A 17,204-nucleotide genomic window follows, 5' to 3' on the forward strand; every position below is an offset into this window, starting at 1 on the left:
AGATTTAGCTGCCTTTGCCTCCTGAGTGCTGGGATTAAAGGCATGTACCATCACCATTACCACTCAGATTTTTTTATTTTTTAAATCCTCCTTTTTTTTTTTTTTTTTGAGACAGGAACTCACTCTGTCGATTAGGCTGGCCCTGGACTCACAGCGATTCGCCTGCCTCTACTGGCTAAGTGGTGTGATTAGAGGCATGAATCACTACACATGGTACTTAAAAAAATTCATTTCTGCTTTTAATTCTGTGCATCTGTATGTGTCTGCATACATGAGTGCAGATGCCCAGGGAGGCCAGAGACATTGGGTCCCCTTGAGCAGGAATCACAGTCAATTGTGAACCACTCTTTGGGGGGGGATGTATGAGAGGAAAGTTCAGTCCTCTGCAAGCACTACACATGTTCAACCACTGAGCCATTTTTGCAACCCCTAAATACAGATTTCTAAAGTTTTTGTTTCATTTATTTATTTGTGGTGTGTGCTCTGTGCAACTCAGGCAGTGGACCCGACACATGGAGTCATCTAGATTGGTCCAGCTTTTTGTTGTTGTTGTTTTCTTTTGAGATTTCGTGTCAGGCAGCCCAGGCTGACTTTTAGCTTGCTCCGTATGACCTTTAACCTCTTCCCTCCACTCCTGAGTGTTCCCAGGGTCTCTTGTTACATTAAAAACTTAATGACTGAGCCAGAGCTCTGTTCAGATTTTGACCAGGCATCTGAAGAGCATTTCTCAAATTGTAAATTTAGATACAGAAACATAGCTTGTCATTTTTTTTTTTAGTTTGGGATTTTTTTCTTGTACATCATAGCATATTTTCATTAATGAAAGTGAGATGGGTTAATTTTGGAGTCGTGAGTTGAGGGGCCAGTGGGAAATCTAAGTGGATATAAGAGATTCAGAACCTGAGCCCCACAGGTTGAAAAATCGCCTTAGGCTGTGACTTTACAATAGGGGAGTCACATATTATGATTTATCGCAACTGAATGTGTCATAAAAGGTTTACCCACTCTTAAAAGTGCATGGCATGCCGTGCTTGCTGCCTACAGTTCTTTAGGAGGTTTTATAAATCAGGATTCGCCAGACACGGCGCACACAAACTGTGCAGTTGCGTTCCAGGTCTATAGGGACTCATCTGGGGACACCGGTCCTAGTCTCAAAGTCTCCTCAAGGTTACAGAAGAGCTTTCACTTTCCCTGCAGCCTGGAGAAGTCAGAGAGCCCCAGAACAAAGCACAGCTAGGAAGAGGGGCGGAGCTGGTGTGTGCTGGCGGCGGCTGCGCGTTCCGCGTTTCTCCGCCTCCAGGTTCCGGCTGCTTTGTGTTTTCCCAGGGGCCGCTGCATTCTGTCTTCCTCTCCCGAGAAAGGAAACGCCGTGTGCATTATTTTTTTTTTTTCTTTTGCCCGTGAGGCTCCAGAAAAAAATCAGGTAAGGCCACAAGAACCGCACAGCACTACCCCTTTAAAAGTAGAGTCCTGTCCCCCTCCCCCCTTAGGAAAGTAACGTGGTCACAAGCACTGTTTGGAATTTAACCTTCTTATTTACTAGCTTGTTTACTTATTTGTGTGTGCACACGTGTATGCACAGGTGCGTGTGTGCGTGTACGTGTGCGTGTACATGTACGTGTACGTGAATGACTGGAGACTAGAATGTGTGTCACCAGAAGCTAAAGTTTCAAGTACACACTTCGGGACTTTGGCACTTGGAACCAAACCCTGGTCCTGCAGAAGAGAAGCAAGCTCTTTTAATGCCGCACCTTCTCTCCAGGCGGTTTGTTCATTCGGTCCGTCTGTCTTATTGTAAAGGGAGGGCAGTCCACCTACTGAGGGATTAGGAGAGGCAATGCCTGGGTAATAAAGGCGGGAAATTCCCAAGATGGGTGGGTTTTCCTCATGGTTCTGACCTGAGACAGAAGCCTGACAACTTAAAACAAAGGCTCTGTGAGCTTTTTCTCCTTACTGATGGACTGGCTCAGTAAGCTCAAGGCCAGAACAGGACATGTTTTCACAATTAGTTGTCCAACCAGCCATTCCTGTCTTTCTGTAAAATGATCAACATGAAATTAGGGAAGGAAGACACTTCAGAGACCCAAAACACCTTAATCCTCAAGAAGAGACTGGATTTTCAGCTTCTCAAATCTCCCTTCTACTTTGAGGAGGAAGGTATTATTCTCAGTGTGTTTGCTGCAAGTGTATTTCCTTTCTTAAACTGTTGATTCTGTCTGCCCCTGTTTTTAGTGTTTGAGATTTCACCACAGTTCTGTTGAGCTTGAAAGTTTTCCTGCTTTTTAATTCTTTAACTGGCAGAGAATACTGAGCCCAATCAAGACCTTCTAGACAGTAACCCTACCTCAGTCAGGTATTACTGGGTTAACTTTCAGAATTGGCTTGAATTCAACCCCCCTTTTTTATTTTATATTATTATTATTATTTTTGTTTTTTTTTTCAAGACAGGGTTTCTCTGTGGCTTTTGAGGCAGTCCTGGAACGGAGATCCGCCTGCCTCTACCTCCCAGGTGCTGGGATTAAAGGCGTGTGCCACCAACACTCGGTTCCTCCCCCCCCTTTTTTTTAATCACTGCTTCTTTCTTCCAAGGAGATCTGCCTGTCTCTGCCTCCCACGTTCTGGGATTAAAGGCAAGGTATGCACTACCTTGCCCGGCCTGTTAGCATGAGTTCTAGGACAGTTAGAGCTACATAGTAGAGAGACCCTGTTCCAGAAAACAAACAAACAAAAGATGGTATTCCTCATTCCTCCTTACCAGGTGTACGTTAGGTTATAACTATTTTAAGTTTAGGTTTGGTAAAGTCGAGTCAATATTGATAGGAACTTAGAAGTTGGTGTCCTTTTATAATGAAATCCATGCTGAGTGTGATGGCATATATCTGTAGTCTCAGCCAGCATTCAAGAGACAGAAGCCAGAGGATTACTGCAAGCTTGATGTCAGATTGGTCTACATAGTGAATTCCAGTGCAGCCTGGACTACAGTCCAAGTCTATATATGATTATTTGATGGGTATGAGTATTTTGCCTGCATGTGTATAAATGTACCGTGTGTGTGTGTGTGTGTGTGTGTGTGTGAGTGTGTGTCTGTGTCTGTGTCTGTGTCTCTGTGTCTGCCTGCCTGCCTGCCTGCCTATCTGCCTGTGTGTCTGACTGTGTCTGGTGCCCAACAAAGCCAGAAGAGGGCACCAGATTCCTTCGAGCTGGAGTTATGATTATAATTGTGAGATGCTTAGCCTCAGCAAATCTGTAACAGGAAAAAATAAAAGAATTAGAGACAGATACTAGAGTTCAAGCTTCAAGCTGAAGATCAGAGAAGCAAAGCAGCCAAGCCAGTAGATCTTACCTCTACCCAGCTGAAATGGCAATCCTGTCTCCACAAACCTTCAGAGGCAAAAGACTCAGAAGACCTGTCTCCTCCTCTTTATATTCCTTTCACTGTCCAGCCATATTATTCCTGTCTTCACCTCCTAGTGCTGGGATTAAAGGTGTGTGATCCCAGGTGCTGAGATCACCTTTGTGTGAGCTGTGTCTTTTAGGACTGGATCAATTTCGTGTAGTCAATGTGGCCTTGAAATAACAGATTCATCTACCTCTTAATCCTGAGTCCTGGGATTAAAGGTGTATATTACCACCACCTAGCTTTTATAGCTAACTAGAGTGGTTGCTTTGCTATTTTGATCTCCAGTGGTTTTAATAAATCATAAACAATATATCACCACACAAGTCTATCCTAAAAACAAAACAAACACAAAGGTATACTTTATCTCATTTTCTTGAAGATTGTAGCAAAATAAAATGTCTGTGCATTTTTGTCATAGTGAATTACTAAAAGGATTTCACAGTAAAATAAACCAAAAACTGGATTTCTTTACCCAAATTGATAAGCCAAAGCTGTCCTCTGAAACAAACTTGTACTTCTGAGTTGTTAGAGCATACACGTGTTTATTTTCTTGCTATGTGGAAGGTTATGGACTAAGAATTTTCAGTCTTGTTTGTTTGCTTGTTTGTTGCAGAGATCCAAAATTCCAGTGTCAACTAAGTGGGGAGGCAGACAGACCCTCCTATCTGCTAACAGCAACACTGACAGAGCCTGAGGTTTGGAGAAGTCTGATGGCTTTCAGCCTGGGTTGGAAAACTTCAAGAAGCCATTGGAGTCTCCTGCAGGCTGTGAGCAGTGGGTTCCCCCTGTTTTCCTGGAGGACAGCAGGGGGCTGTTTGGACCCTGAGATGAAAGCCTACTTGGAGGAGAATACTGAAGTCACCAGCAGTGGTAGCCTTACCCCTGAAATCCAGTTACGGCTTTTGACCCCCAGGTGCAAGTTCTGGTGGGAAAGGGCTGAGCTGTGGCCCTACAGTGATCCCTACTGGGCAATCTACTGGCCAGGTGGCCAGGCCCTGTCTAGGTATGTCTTGTTGAAATGTGACTAATGGCTATTGAAGAGTAATTTTTTCAGCACTCACCCCACCTCGAACAGCAAAACCAGGAAGTCACTGGGGCTCATAGGTCCCAACTTGTATATGGTTTGGGTTGCTTTCCTTCTCCTAAAATAGAAGACGGTTTGTCCTATGGGAAGAAAAAGCCATCTCCTAAAAGGCCATGATGGTGTGTGTGTGTGTGTGTGTGTGTGTGTGTGTGTGTGTACCCTTGTAATCTTAGCACTTGGAAGCTGAGCCAGGAGGGTTGGGAGTTTGAAGATATCCTGGGATTATGTACCAATGGTGTCTTTTAAAAAATTTAAATAGTCTCTGTGTACTTACATGCTTGGCTTTGGCACTTGCTGTGGTGGTGGTGGTGGGGCGTTGGAGTGTTGAGGCCTCTTGAGGTAGGTTTTTAGGTTTTCAACTGAGACCAGGAGAGAAGACGAGGATTGTCAACTAAAAAATTCAGAGAGGGCTGTAGCTGCATCCAGAACTGGTCACTGCTGCTTTAGCTGGGCTCCACAAAAGTCATAGATGTGGATACTGTAGTGACAAAATAGTTGTCTTCACACCTGTCATGGGTAACCTTTGTTGTCAACTCAGTTGAACTTTGAATTACCTACAGGACACACCTCTGGGCATGGCTGTGAGGGTGTGCTTTTGTTAGGGTTTCCATTGCTGTAATAAAAAAAAAAACCACAACCAAAAGCAACTTGGGGAGGGAAGGGTTTATTTCATTGTACACTTTGAGGTCACGTCCATCAACTGGAAAATCAGGGCAGGAACTCAAGTCAGGAACTTGGAGGCAGGAATTGAAGCAGAGGCCGTGGAGGATCCTTGCTTACTGGCTTGCTCTACGTGGCTTGCTCAGCCTGCTTTCTAATACCCTACAGGATCGCCTGCCCCAGTGCATTGTCCCCAGTGAACTGGACCCTCCCACATCGATCATTGGTGTGAACCACATGGGGACCATTGCTGCTTTGGCAAACTTCCAGCATTTCAACTTTGTGGGTCACAATTCTCAAGCACCCTTTCACTTTCATTTTTAATGATTCTTAACTGTGTGCTATGAGAGTTACTTTATTGCCTTTCCCTTTGGGAAATTTTGTGTGGGCTTTGAAGGATGAAAATGTATAAAGTGGCAACCTCTGTAAACAAAATGATTCTTGGAAAAAAAATCCCTGCCACTGTAGAACTATATAGTGTGATAATTCTGCCTGCTCCCATACGAGTTAACACTAAGCTGCTAGAAAATTTAGACAATATGCTTGATAAATAAGGTATATTTGATAATCAGGATATATAAATTCCTAAGGTTCACAGTAACATTTGTCTAGCTTTGTCTTTGCTTACTTTAAGCTTTAGCTATTTGGATAAATTAAGCCATATGTAAAAAACTGCAATATTCTGTAATGGAGTGTCTAGTCCCCCAAGAAAGTCCTTTTCCCGAGGTCAGGCATTTAGACAAAAGACCCTGTGATAGTCTGAATGTAATTGGCCCCCATAATCTCATAGGGAGTGGCACTATTAGAGGGTGAGGTTTCGTTGGAGGGGTACGGCCTCGTTGAAGGAAGTGTGTCACTGTGGGGGCGGGCTTTGAGGTCTATTTTGCATAAGCTTTGCTCAGTGTCAGAGCCCACTTCCTGTTGCCTCCTGATCGAGATGTAGCCAGCACCATGTCTGCCTACACACTGCCATGCTCCCCGTGAATGATGATGATGGACTGAATCTCTGAGCTGGAAGCTGTTACCTTAATTAAATGTTATCCTTTATACGAGTTGCTGTGGTTTCGGTGTCTCTTTACAGCAATAGAAACCCTAACTAAGACAGAAGTTGGTACCAGAGACTGAGGTATTGTTGTGATAGGCCTGACCATGGTTTGTTTGTAGGGATTTGGGCTTTGGTAGTTTGGGTTAGGAAAGCAGTGGAATGCTTTAAGCATTGCTTAATGGGTCATACATACTAGGAGCATGGAAGACAGTGGGGATGATAATGATTTGAGTTGTCCATGACTGGATCAAGAGATTTCAGAGAAGAATTTTAGTACATTGCCTAGAAATAGTCTGTGAGATATGTTGGTGAAGAACGCGACTGCTTTTGTCCTTGTGCAAAGAGTCGGCCTGTGGCTAATTTCTGTTGGCAGAGGAAATCTGAAAACATCCTAATACAGACTGTTGTATGGTTATTAGTGTTAACTCTGATGAAGATTTATGATGAAAAGGAGCAAGCTGAGCAAGGAAAAAAATGCAAAATGTATGTAGTTCAAGGAGAAAAGGGGCACCAGGAAGTAGAATGGAGCTAAGTCCTATGTTCAGGCAGATCAACAGATTAAAGAAGAGCAGAATATTAAATGAAATAACAGATAAGACCCCACCCATCTAACCTTTCAACTTGTGGAAAAGAATTAAAGAAAAGCTTAGAGCCACTTGTGATGGTGCACACCTTTAATCTCAGCACTAGGAGACTGAGGCATGCAGATCTCTGAGTTTGAGATCTGGTCTAGAGATCCAGTCTCAGGACAGCCAAGCTTAGGCAATAAAGGACAGAAAATTGGTGAAGATGTAACTGAACAAGGAGACCATGTCCAGCCCCAGTAAGCAGCAGAACTTGGCAGCTTCTGGAGTTAAGGATAGAATAAAGGGGCTATAGAATTTGCCCCTGAGACTAAGGAAAGCCTCTGAGCTCAGGCATGTGTCAGGGGTGTCCCTGAATGGAGGCCCAGAGAGGCTGTTGTGTGACACTGAAATTGAAGCCTGGATTGTCTTAGAGAACCCGAGATGTTGGAGATGTCAGAGCCTTGGGATACCTGCTCAGGAGAGCTGCTAACAGGGAGTGGAACCAGCCCAAGAGAGAGAAGTGTGCTGCAGTCAACAAAGCTGAAAGGAGTTGGGGACCTGAAGAGCGATTTGTCATCAGATATGGAAATGAAGAATTTGGAGTTTACTCAGCTGGTTTTTGGCCTTGCTTTTGTCTGGTATTTCCCCTCTGTGTGCCCTTCCCCTAATTTTGGAGTGGTATTGTATATCCTTGCTATGCCCAGTCTGAAGACCAAATCTGATGCAAAAACAAAGAATATTTTTTTGTTGTTTTTTTCAAGACAGGGTTTCTCTATGACTTTTGAGGCTGTCCTGGAACTGGCTCTTGTAGACCAGGCTGGTCCCGAACTCATAGAGATCTGTCTGCCTCTGCCTCCCGAGTGCTGGAACTAAAGGCATGCACCACCACCACCCAGCGCAAAGAATCTTAATTGTGAGTTGGAACCTGGTCTCTTGTCTGTCCGTCACAGTGGTGGAGTAGGAGAGACCCTGAGTAGCAATGGAGTAGCAAATATATTGGGGGGGGTAAAGCAAGGAGGGTTTAGGGGGCTACAGACTGCATAGGAACAGACTCAGGATTGGTGTACCTTAGAGCCGGGGGCACCTAACTTTGGTTAATTGGTTAGTTGCAGCTGCAGGGAGATTGCTATCTCTTGGGCAGATGCTGTGGTTACTAATTCCATCTTTATCAGGGAAGCACATTCAGAGCCTGTTAGCTCCTAATTGGTTCTTTATCATATATGGGATATATCCGAGTTTCTTTTTACCAATGAAGACAAGGTCAGGATACAGTACATCCTGCTGGGTCTTTTCTGCAGCCTGCTATGGGTGGGAATGGCCAAGACAGGAGTCTGGGCAAGGGCCTGGGTTCTTCATCCTATGCCATTATATGTTGGAAATATGTGATCTGCTTTTTTACTTTGAGTTTTATAGGTAATTACAGATAAAGAGATTGTATGATTTTCAGAAGAGACTTTGAACTTTTATTTATTTTTATTTTTATTATTTTTTGTTTTTCGAGACAGGGTTTCTCTGTATTGCAGCTGTCCTGGAACTAGCTCTTGTAGACCAGGCTGGCCTCGAACTCACAGAGATCCGCCTGCCTGTCTCCCGAGTGCTGGGATTAAAGGCATGTGCCACCGATGCCCAGCTGAAATTTGGACTTTTTGCTTTTGTTTTTTGTTTTTTTTGGTTTTTCGAGACAGGGTTTCTCTGTGGCTTTGGAGACTGTCCTGGAACTCGCTTGGTAGTCCAGGCTGGTCTCGAACTCACAGAGATCTGCCTGCCTCTGCCTCCTGAGTGCTGGGATCAAAGGCGTGCGCCACCACCAACGCCCGGTATGAAATTTGGACTTTTAAACACTGTTGAGACTGTGATAGACCATGGGGACTTTTGAAGTTGGACTAAATGCGTTTTGCATCCTGATAATGGCTACAAGCTTAATAGGGGTCAGGGAATAGAATGTGGTAGTTTGAATGTAATTGGCCCCCATCTTATAGGGAATGGCACTAATAGGAAGTGTAGCTTTGCTGGAGAGGGTATGGTTTTGTTGGAGGAAGTGTGTCACTGTGGGGGCCGTGTTTGAGGTTTCCTATGCTTAGGGTACCACCCAGTGTCTCAGTTGACTTCCTGCTGCTGTAATCTGTAGGATTCTGAACTACCTCTCCACCACCATGTCTACCTGCATGCTCCCCACCATGATGATAATGGACTGAACCTCTGAACTATAATCAAACCACCCCAATTGGGTGTTTTCCTTATATGGGTTGCTATGGCTATGGTGTCTTTTCACAGCAATAAAACTCTAAGACAGCCCCTATTCCCTCAGGGTCTTGAAGAAAGTTCCTCCTTGCTAAAAAGTGAGTCATTTTTATCTCTGGCAAGAGGAACTTGTGGCTCTTTCATTAACATATGACTGTGGTGACTATTAACTTGTCAAGGTCAATTCTAACTTCCTTAGTCCCTGATCACAAGCCACACCCCAACTCTCTTTTCCTCTTTCACCCATTTAATTTTCTGTGCAACTACAGATTATAAAAGTTATTTTCAGTAAAGTAGCAGCTGTCCAGATTCACCCTCAGATCCTGTCAGTCTGTTCCTTTACCTCACCGACTCTACACCTCCTCTTTGGGACCTGGTGTTGAACTCCAGCAAATCATTAAACAAGAAAATGCTCCCCTCCCCACCAAAAAAAAAGAAAATGTCTCATAGGCTCACAGGCCAACCTGGTGAGGCACTTACAAAACAAAACAATTAAAACCAAACACTAGCCAATGTTGAGGGAAGCCTTCCCGCCAGCCTGGTTCCAGAGCCGCAGCAGTCCCAAATGAACACACAGGCTATATTAATTATGAAGCTGTTGGCCTTGCTTGTTTCTTACTGGCTAGCTCTGACTTAAGTATTTACTCCATAATTGTTTATCTAAGTATTTCTCTTACTGGAGAAAAGAGTCTGGACTTCCTTTTTTTTTTTTTTTTTTTTGGTTTTTCGAGACAGGGTTTCTCTGTATTGTTTTGGAGCCTGTCCTGGAACTCACTTGGTAGACCAGGCTGGTCTCGAACTCACAGTGATCCACCTGTGTCTGCCTCCCGAGTGCTGGGATTAAAGGCGTGCGCCACCAATGCCCGGCGAGTCCTAGAATTCTTTCCTTCGTAATTTATACTGACAAGCAAACGATCTCATACATCTGCTGCCACAGCCCCCAACTGCCAGACCTTCCATGATAGGTTATATCTCCAAACTGTTCCTTCAAAGTAAATGCTTCCTCCCTTAAAAATTTCTTGTCAGGTATTTGGTTATAGCAATGAGTCATATTAACTTTTTGTTTTTTGAGGCAGAGACTCTGGCTGTCCTGGAACTTATTATGTAGACCAGGCTGGCCTGGATCTCACAGAGATCCACCTGCCTCTTCCTCTGAGTGTTGGGATTAAAGGCGTGTGCCATTAAGCAACTTTTTCTTTTAAGCTTTCTTTTGGATTTGTCTATTTTGTGAATGAGTATTTTGCCTGAATGTATGTTTGTATACCTCTTGTTTGCCTGGTGCCCATGAAGATAAGAGTTACAGACAGCTGTGAGCCGTCATGTGGATTCTGGGACTTGAACCTGGATCTTCTACAAGAGTAACAAGAGCTCTTAACCGCTGAGCCAACTTTCCAGCCCTCATACTAACTTTTGTAACATACTCCTCACCCCCAAAGTCTTGTTTTGATAGCAGTTTGGTCATACCTTTGGTGTTGTGTTGCATAGTTTCATCCCCATTACACAAGATTTTTAAGGCATATCCATAAATAAAGCTTCTACCCCACGAGAAACTAATGCCAGCTGTTAAAGAACCTATGTGACCATGAAAGATTCATATGTCTTTGTGCTCAAGTTCATGGACATTATCAACAGTCAGTACAGAGTTCTTAGATGGATCCTAAAGACCCAGCCCTTCCACGATCCTGCTTTTAATACTGTAAATTCCACCCTCTCCTAAGACTACCTTTTCAGCACACAAGAAATATGAGTGGTCATTTGGGATTTTCTCTTCTGTGGCAACTCCAGGACATCTTAGGTGGACCCTGCATTTGACTTGTGTATTTTAAAAACAATTTTTAAAGATTTATTTATTATATGTATATGAGTGCTCTATCTGCATGTATGTCTGCACACTAGAAGAGAGAATCCAATCTCACTACAGAGGGTTGTGAGCCCTTATGGTTGCTGAGAATTGAACTCCAGACCTAAGGGAGAGCAGCCAGTGCTCTTAGCCTCTGATTCATCTCTCCAGCCCTGATTCTGTATTTTTAATTTTCTCCTGTCCATCTTGTTTTTTTCATATAGCTGCAACTATACTTTTTTTTTTTTAAGAAATAGTAGCTGAAACAAAGGCAAGTACTTTTTTCTTTATTCTTGAGACAGGGTTTCTTTGTGTAGCCCTGGCTGTCCTGAAACTAGTTCTGTAGACCAGGCTTGCCCTGACTCAAGAATCCACCTGCCTCTGCCTCTTGAGTGCTGGGGTTAAAAGTGTGCACCACCACTGACTGGCATAAGGCAAGTACTTTTAACATGTCCGTGTACTCTTTGCTCTAGCATTGGTCATGATTTCATCTGGTTATGTCTTAAGGGTATATATAGCTGTCAAACAAAAGGTATTCTTGTTCCCCAGGAATAGTATTACTGATAGTCTAGGTCAGTTAGGTTCTCTACCACGGGGGAAAATTTACCTTTAATTAATTGCTTTGTGTGTTTGTGTGTGGTAACTCAGGTATGCCATAGTGTGCATGTGAAGGTCAGGACAACTTTCATGTATTGGTTCTTTCCTTCCATTTTGTTGAACTTGGGTCATCAGACTTGGCAGCAAGCACCTTTATCTGCTGAAGCATCTTGCTTGTTTTGTGCTGCGCCCGAGCAGCCTGGGACCGAGAATCTGCGGAGGGTGTTGGGATTGATGACACAGAGATCAGTCGGTGGTGAAAGAAGGCTTCACTTTATTCTTACCCCGGCTGGTTATATACCCTGACTCCCGAGGCGGGGGCAGGGGGCCAGGAAGTGGCGGTTAGTCATTGGAAAGGTCAGGGTGTTCCCGTCGTTGAGCCCTTATCAGGAACTTACAGCTCCAGTAAACATGTTTTTCTTTATGATTACGGGCACTGGATTGTTTTTAGTAAACATGCTTTCTCTGCGGTCAGTTACAGCTGCCTGCTCCCAGGCTGATGGGGAAGTGGGCCTCTGGCCAAGGTCTCTTGTTCCCACAGTTTTGGTTTATTTTTAATTGTTTTTTATATTTCTCATTGTGTTTTTCTATACCTCAGGTATTTTCTCTTTTCTTTCTAATTTAGGTATCTTTTGGATAACCCTGATGTTGTCAGAGGAAAGTCTGTCTTAGATCTTGGGAGTGGATGTGGGGCTACAGCAATTGCTGCTAAGATGAGCGGAGCATCAAAGGTCTTGGCCAACGACATAGACCCCAGTAAGGACCGCATATTTCAAAGCATTTACAGCACACCCCCCCCCCTTTCAGGTTATATACATCATGATAGCTTATTGCCTTGTTTTGTAATCTGATACTGTGAGATGTTCAGTGGGACATTATCTGGGGCCTGAATTGATGGTGCATATCCCCAAGAGGATTTGATTTGTTTGTCAGACATTCCAGAGGGATACAAACCTGGGGCATGCATGTTAGCTTCTGGGTTGAGAATTCCCTGAAATGTGTAAGGAATGCTTATTGACACAAAATCCAAGTAAAGATAACTTTGTGTCTTTAGTGGATATTTTTACTGCATTAAGACCCAAGTTGTATTGGGTATGACAGCCCATACCTTTAATTCCTGCACTCAGGATGCAGAGGCAGGTAGACTCCAGAGTTCATCTGATTTTTTTTTATTCTGATCCTACCTTCATTTAGGGTAGGGCACTCCAGGGGTCTTATTTTATTAAGAGGTTTCACTTGTAACTTAATCAAGCCCAACAGTTGTTTTTCTGTCTACATTAAACAAACATACAAAAAATAACCAGAAAATGGTCCTAAAAATCCCACCATTGCTGTTCTATATTCAATATATAGCTTTTAAAACTTTTCCTTCTTTGGTTATAGTCCACATGAGAAAGTTATAGACCACCATGACTATAAGGCCAAATAAGAGTCCTTTATTTAAGCTAGAGACTGAGAGTAGGCTTTTGTCACAATGAACTCTCAGTCCCTAGATTAAATACCCCAGAATTTATAAAGATAAAAGACCACAATTAAATCATAACAGGTGCAGGCTAGGGCAGTTTTTACTTTAAACAAGGGATCATTTCCCACCAAGGGAGGAGGAACACTGGTGTGTTAAACATTTTACAAGCATCATTTCTGAGAAGGGAGAAACTGTTCTGTCAAGCAGGATGTAGTTCTGGGAGATGGGTATGGAGTCAGGATAACCTTATCTCTCTCCTAGACCAATTCCTCTTCCCTCCCTCCCTCCCTCCCTCCCTCCCTCCCTCCCTCCCTCCCTCCCTCCCTCCCTCCCTCCCTCCCTCCCTCCCTCCCTTTTTTTTGAGACAGAGTTTCACATAGCCCAGGATGGCCTCAGCTAGCTATGTAGCTAAGGATGACCTTGGATTTCTTCCTATTTCCATCTCTCAAGTGCTGGGATTATAGGCATGTACCACTATGCCCAGCCTCTTTGTTTTGTTTTTTGAGACAGGGTATTAAGCTATAGACCCAGCTGGCTTGGTATTTCTCTTTGTAGCCCAGATTGGCTAATACTTGTAGGAATCTTCCTGCAAGTGACAGGTATGCCTCATCATGCCCAGCCAGTATATAGTTTATACTGACATAAACTTTGAACTTCTTTCCCTAAAAAACAACAATAGGGGCTGGAGAGATGGTTTAGTGGTTAAGAGCACGGGCTGCTATTCCAGAGGACCCAGGTTCAATTCCCAGCACCAATATGGCAGCTCACAACTGTCTGTAACTACAGTTTCAGGGTATCCGACACTTTCACGCAGACATTAATGCAGACAAAACACCAATGCACATGAAGTTAAATTCAACGACAAAATCCCTTTTAACAAGGGAGGTTAAGTATTGGGTTATTTTTACAGTGTGTGTGTGTGTGTGTGTGTGTGTGTGTGTGTGTGTGTGTGTGTGTGTGTGTGTGTCACAGTGCACATTCCATGGGGGAGTTTTCCTCTTTCCACCATGTCTGCTTTAGGCATTAAACTCTTTGTTTGTTTGTTGTTTGGTTTGTTGAGACAGGTTCTTTCTGTGTAGTCCTGGCTGTCCTAGAACTCCTTATATAGACCAGGCTAGCCTCAGATTCACAGAGATCTGCCTGTCACTGCCTCCTGAGTGCTGGGATTGAAGTTGTATGCCACCATGCCTGGCCTTCAGGTGTTGAACTCTTGTTAGATTTAGTGGCAAGCATCTTAACCTGCAGAGCCATCTCACTGGCCCCTATTGTTAGGTTAAAAAAGGTGTTTAACCACAGAAACTCAGACTATATCCCCCCCACTGACTTTTCCAATTTGCAAAAATGGCATTTTCTAGGAAGGACATATTTATGCAAGGTTTGTGGGCATAATATTACAGAGATATTATAACTCTTTCCCAAAAAGGTAACAAATTATTTCCTCATCAGAATTAAGATCTTGGTCAAGAGTTCTAAATAGCAAATGAAACAGACTATATAAACAAGGCTTACATGTCATGGAGTTACAGGATGTTTTTGTGAAATTTTAATAATTAATACATAATTACTAAATTGGAAAAATTTCTAAATACTATTCCTGAGTAGAGAAAGAGGCACATTGTCTGTTAAATTTATCTCACTCAAAGAGAATAAAATTGTTTATATGTTAAAGAACTCTTTATGTAGAATTCATATTAATCATTGTTGATAAATACTTCTGTTTTGAGAAATCTTGGGCTGAAATAGAAAAAATATGTTTTTAAACACCTTAATAAGATATTAAAATAGCCTACTGATACATGCTTATAGACTGATTTATCATGTTTTTAAGTTGCAGGAATGGCGATTACACTAAATTGCAAATTAAATGGACTGAATCCTTTTCCCGTTTTAACCAAAAACATTTTGAATACCCAACAAGGTAAGTTTGATCTCATTGTACTTGGAGATATGTTTTATGATGAAGATCTTGCAGACAGTCTGCATCTGTGGCTGGAGAACTACTTTTGGACCTACAGAACCCGAGTATTGATTGGTGACCCTGGGAGGCCCCAATTCAGTGGACATAGCATTCGGCATCAGCTGCACCAACTAGAAGAATACACTCTTCCAGAGCCAACTCAGCAGGATAATAATGGACTGACCACAAGCGCAGTGTGGGATTTTCATCCCTGATTTGTCAGAGTACTTTCAAGTATGAGTGTAGTTCTGTTTGTATTAAAATTTAAACATTTCCTTTGTTGGAGGTATAGTTTAAGGAATGCAATTCAGTGGGATGTGGTGACTTGAGGCTTGAATATTACCACTTGGGAAGCTGAGGTAGGCTGACCTTTGTGAGTCTGAAGCCAGAGTGGTCTACATAGTGAATTAGTTCCAGGACAGCCAGAGCTACATAGTGAGACCCTATCTCACGGAGAAAGTTATTTGAAATTTCCTCTGTGCATCCCTGCATAGTGGTGCATACTTTTAATCCCAGTACTTGGGAGGCAGAGGCAGGTGGATCTCTGTGAGTTTGAGGCCAGCATGGTCTACAGTGAGTTCTAGGACAGCCAGAGCTATGCAGTGAGACCCTGTCTCAAAAAAAAAAGAAAGAAAGAAAAAGAAAAAAGAAATTTCCTCCTTCCTTTGCTGTAACACCTTGGATAACTCTATATGGTTTACTAAAGTTTGTAATGGTTATGTTCCCATTTCATATACCAGGTTGTCAGGATTTTATAACAGCAAAACACTGTACTATAAACAAAAATAATGTGAATAGTATGTATAATATACAACTGATTATATATAAAGTGTGTCTCTATATGTATGGATATAATATACACAGTTTGCTGCAGAATTAATAAAATATCTCAGAAAGATAAGGAACTGGAATTGTTACCTTTCTGTTACTGTAACAAAATCGCTCACAAAATCAACTTTAAAAGGGCTGATTTATTTTGGCTCAGTTTATTAGGCTTTGATCCTTGCTTTGCTGGCTCCATTGTCTTGTGCAGAGGCAAGGTGGGATATTTTGGCAACAACAGTATGCAATAGAAGTGGCTTCTCGCATTATGGTGTCCAGGAAGCAGGTGGCCAGGTACCAGGAATAAGATTAAACCCTCCAAGGACATAACTGGACTGACTTTTTCTTCCAGCAAAGCCGCACCATTAGTGAACTAATCCATTAGTGAGGTCAGAGACCTCATGATCCACTTATGAGCATTACTGCATGGGGGATAGATTAGCTTTCAATTCAAGTCTTGGGCAGTCATTACAGATTACTACTCTAATTGGTTAAAAACAAACAAACAAAGGATGATCTGGTTATTGTCTGCTAGAGTACTGCTAGGAATGAACTTCTGTGAAATTAGTAGAGCTTCAGTAAACAATCCCTATAATGGTCCTTTTTCCTTTTTTTTTTTTTTTTTTTTGAGAACAGGGTCTCACTTTGTAGCTCTAGCTGGCCTAGAACATGCTGGCCTCAAACTTACAGATAACTTCCTGCTTCTGCCTCTGCCTCCTGAGAGCTAGAATTAAAGATGTGTAACCACCACATCCAGCTCTATAATAGCATTTCATATTTAATTTTTACACACTTCTGGGATTGGAGATAGTCTAATGGTACAGTACCTACCTAGCATGCATGGAACCCTAGGTTCAATACCCAGTAAAACATCACACACTATGAATCCATTTTTGCCAAAGAAGAAGCTCATAGATAAACAAAATGTACTTGGAAAGAGCAGCCATAAAACCCAATGAAATTGCTTTGGGATATGTGGGAACAACAGACCTTGACCCGAGGTCCCACTTCCCCATCAGCCTGGGAGCAGGCAGCTGTAAGACAATGTTTACTAAAAACAATACGGTGCCTGGATCAATAAGTTCCTGATAAGGGCTCACCCACGGGAATCCTCTGATCTTGGCCTTTTCCCAAAGACTAACCGCCTCTTCCTGACCCACCCACTTCCACCTCTGGTGTCAGGGTATATATAACCAGCCGGGGTAGGAATAAAGAACCTTCTTGAGGAGCCTTCTGGAAGCCTTCAAGTTTTCTTTGCACCACCAACGGGTCTCTGTGTCATCAATCCTGACACCCTCTGCACATTCTCAGATACAGGCTGCGCAGCAGGCGTGACAGGGATATAGCTCAGTGGTAGCACGCCTGCCTAGTATGTATGAGGTCCTGAGATCAAGCCCTAGAACTGAGCGGGGTAAGAATCAATGAAATGAGTGTCTGAGCAAAAGCCTCCGTACTGTGAATATGTTGAGCGGCCGTCCACCCCTTTTTTTGTAAATTTTAATTTTTTGGTGTTGAGAATCCAACCCT

General features: G+C 42.9%; 1 protein-coding gene across 3 annotated transcripts in view; it reads left to right on the top strand.

Moving 5' to 3' along the window:
• The first annotated feature begins 1,270 nt into the window (after positions 1 to 1,270).
• Etfbkmt (electron transfer flavoprotein subunit beta lysine methyltransferase) overlaps positions 1,271 to 17,204 on the top strand; it is a 33,868-nt gene continuing 17,934 nt past the window's right edge. Inside the window, exons 1-4 of one of the 3 annotated variants that reach the window (XM_040743676.1) lie at positions 1,271 to 1,423; positions 4,014 to 4,403; positions 12,059 to 12,189; positions 14,727 to 14,816. In XM_040743676.1, the coding sequence (XP_040599610.1) occupies positions 4,111 to 4,403; positions 12,059 to 12,189; positions 14,727 to 14,816 (514 nt within the window). In that variant the 5' untranslated portion in view covers positions 1,271 to 1,423; positions 4,014 to 4,110. Of the gene's footprint in view, positions 1,424 to 4,013; positions 4,404 to 12,058; positions 12,190 to 14,726; positions 15,314 to 17,204 lie in introns of those variants that run through there. The other 2 variants (XM_005072951.4, XM_040743678.1) reach the window with 2 other exon arrangements.

The sequence above is a fragment of the Mesocricetus auratus genome, unplaced genomic scaffold, assembly GCF_017639785.1.
Source record: "Mesocricetus auratus isolate SY011 unplaced genomic scaffold, BCM_Maur_2.0 Super-Scaffold_100001, whole genome shotgun sequence".
In the NCBI taxonomy this organism is placed as follows: domain Eukaryota; kingdom Metazoa; phylum Chordata; class Mammalia; order Rodentia; family Cricetidae; genus Mesocricetus; species Mesocricetus auratus.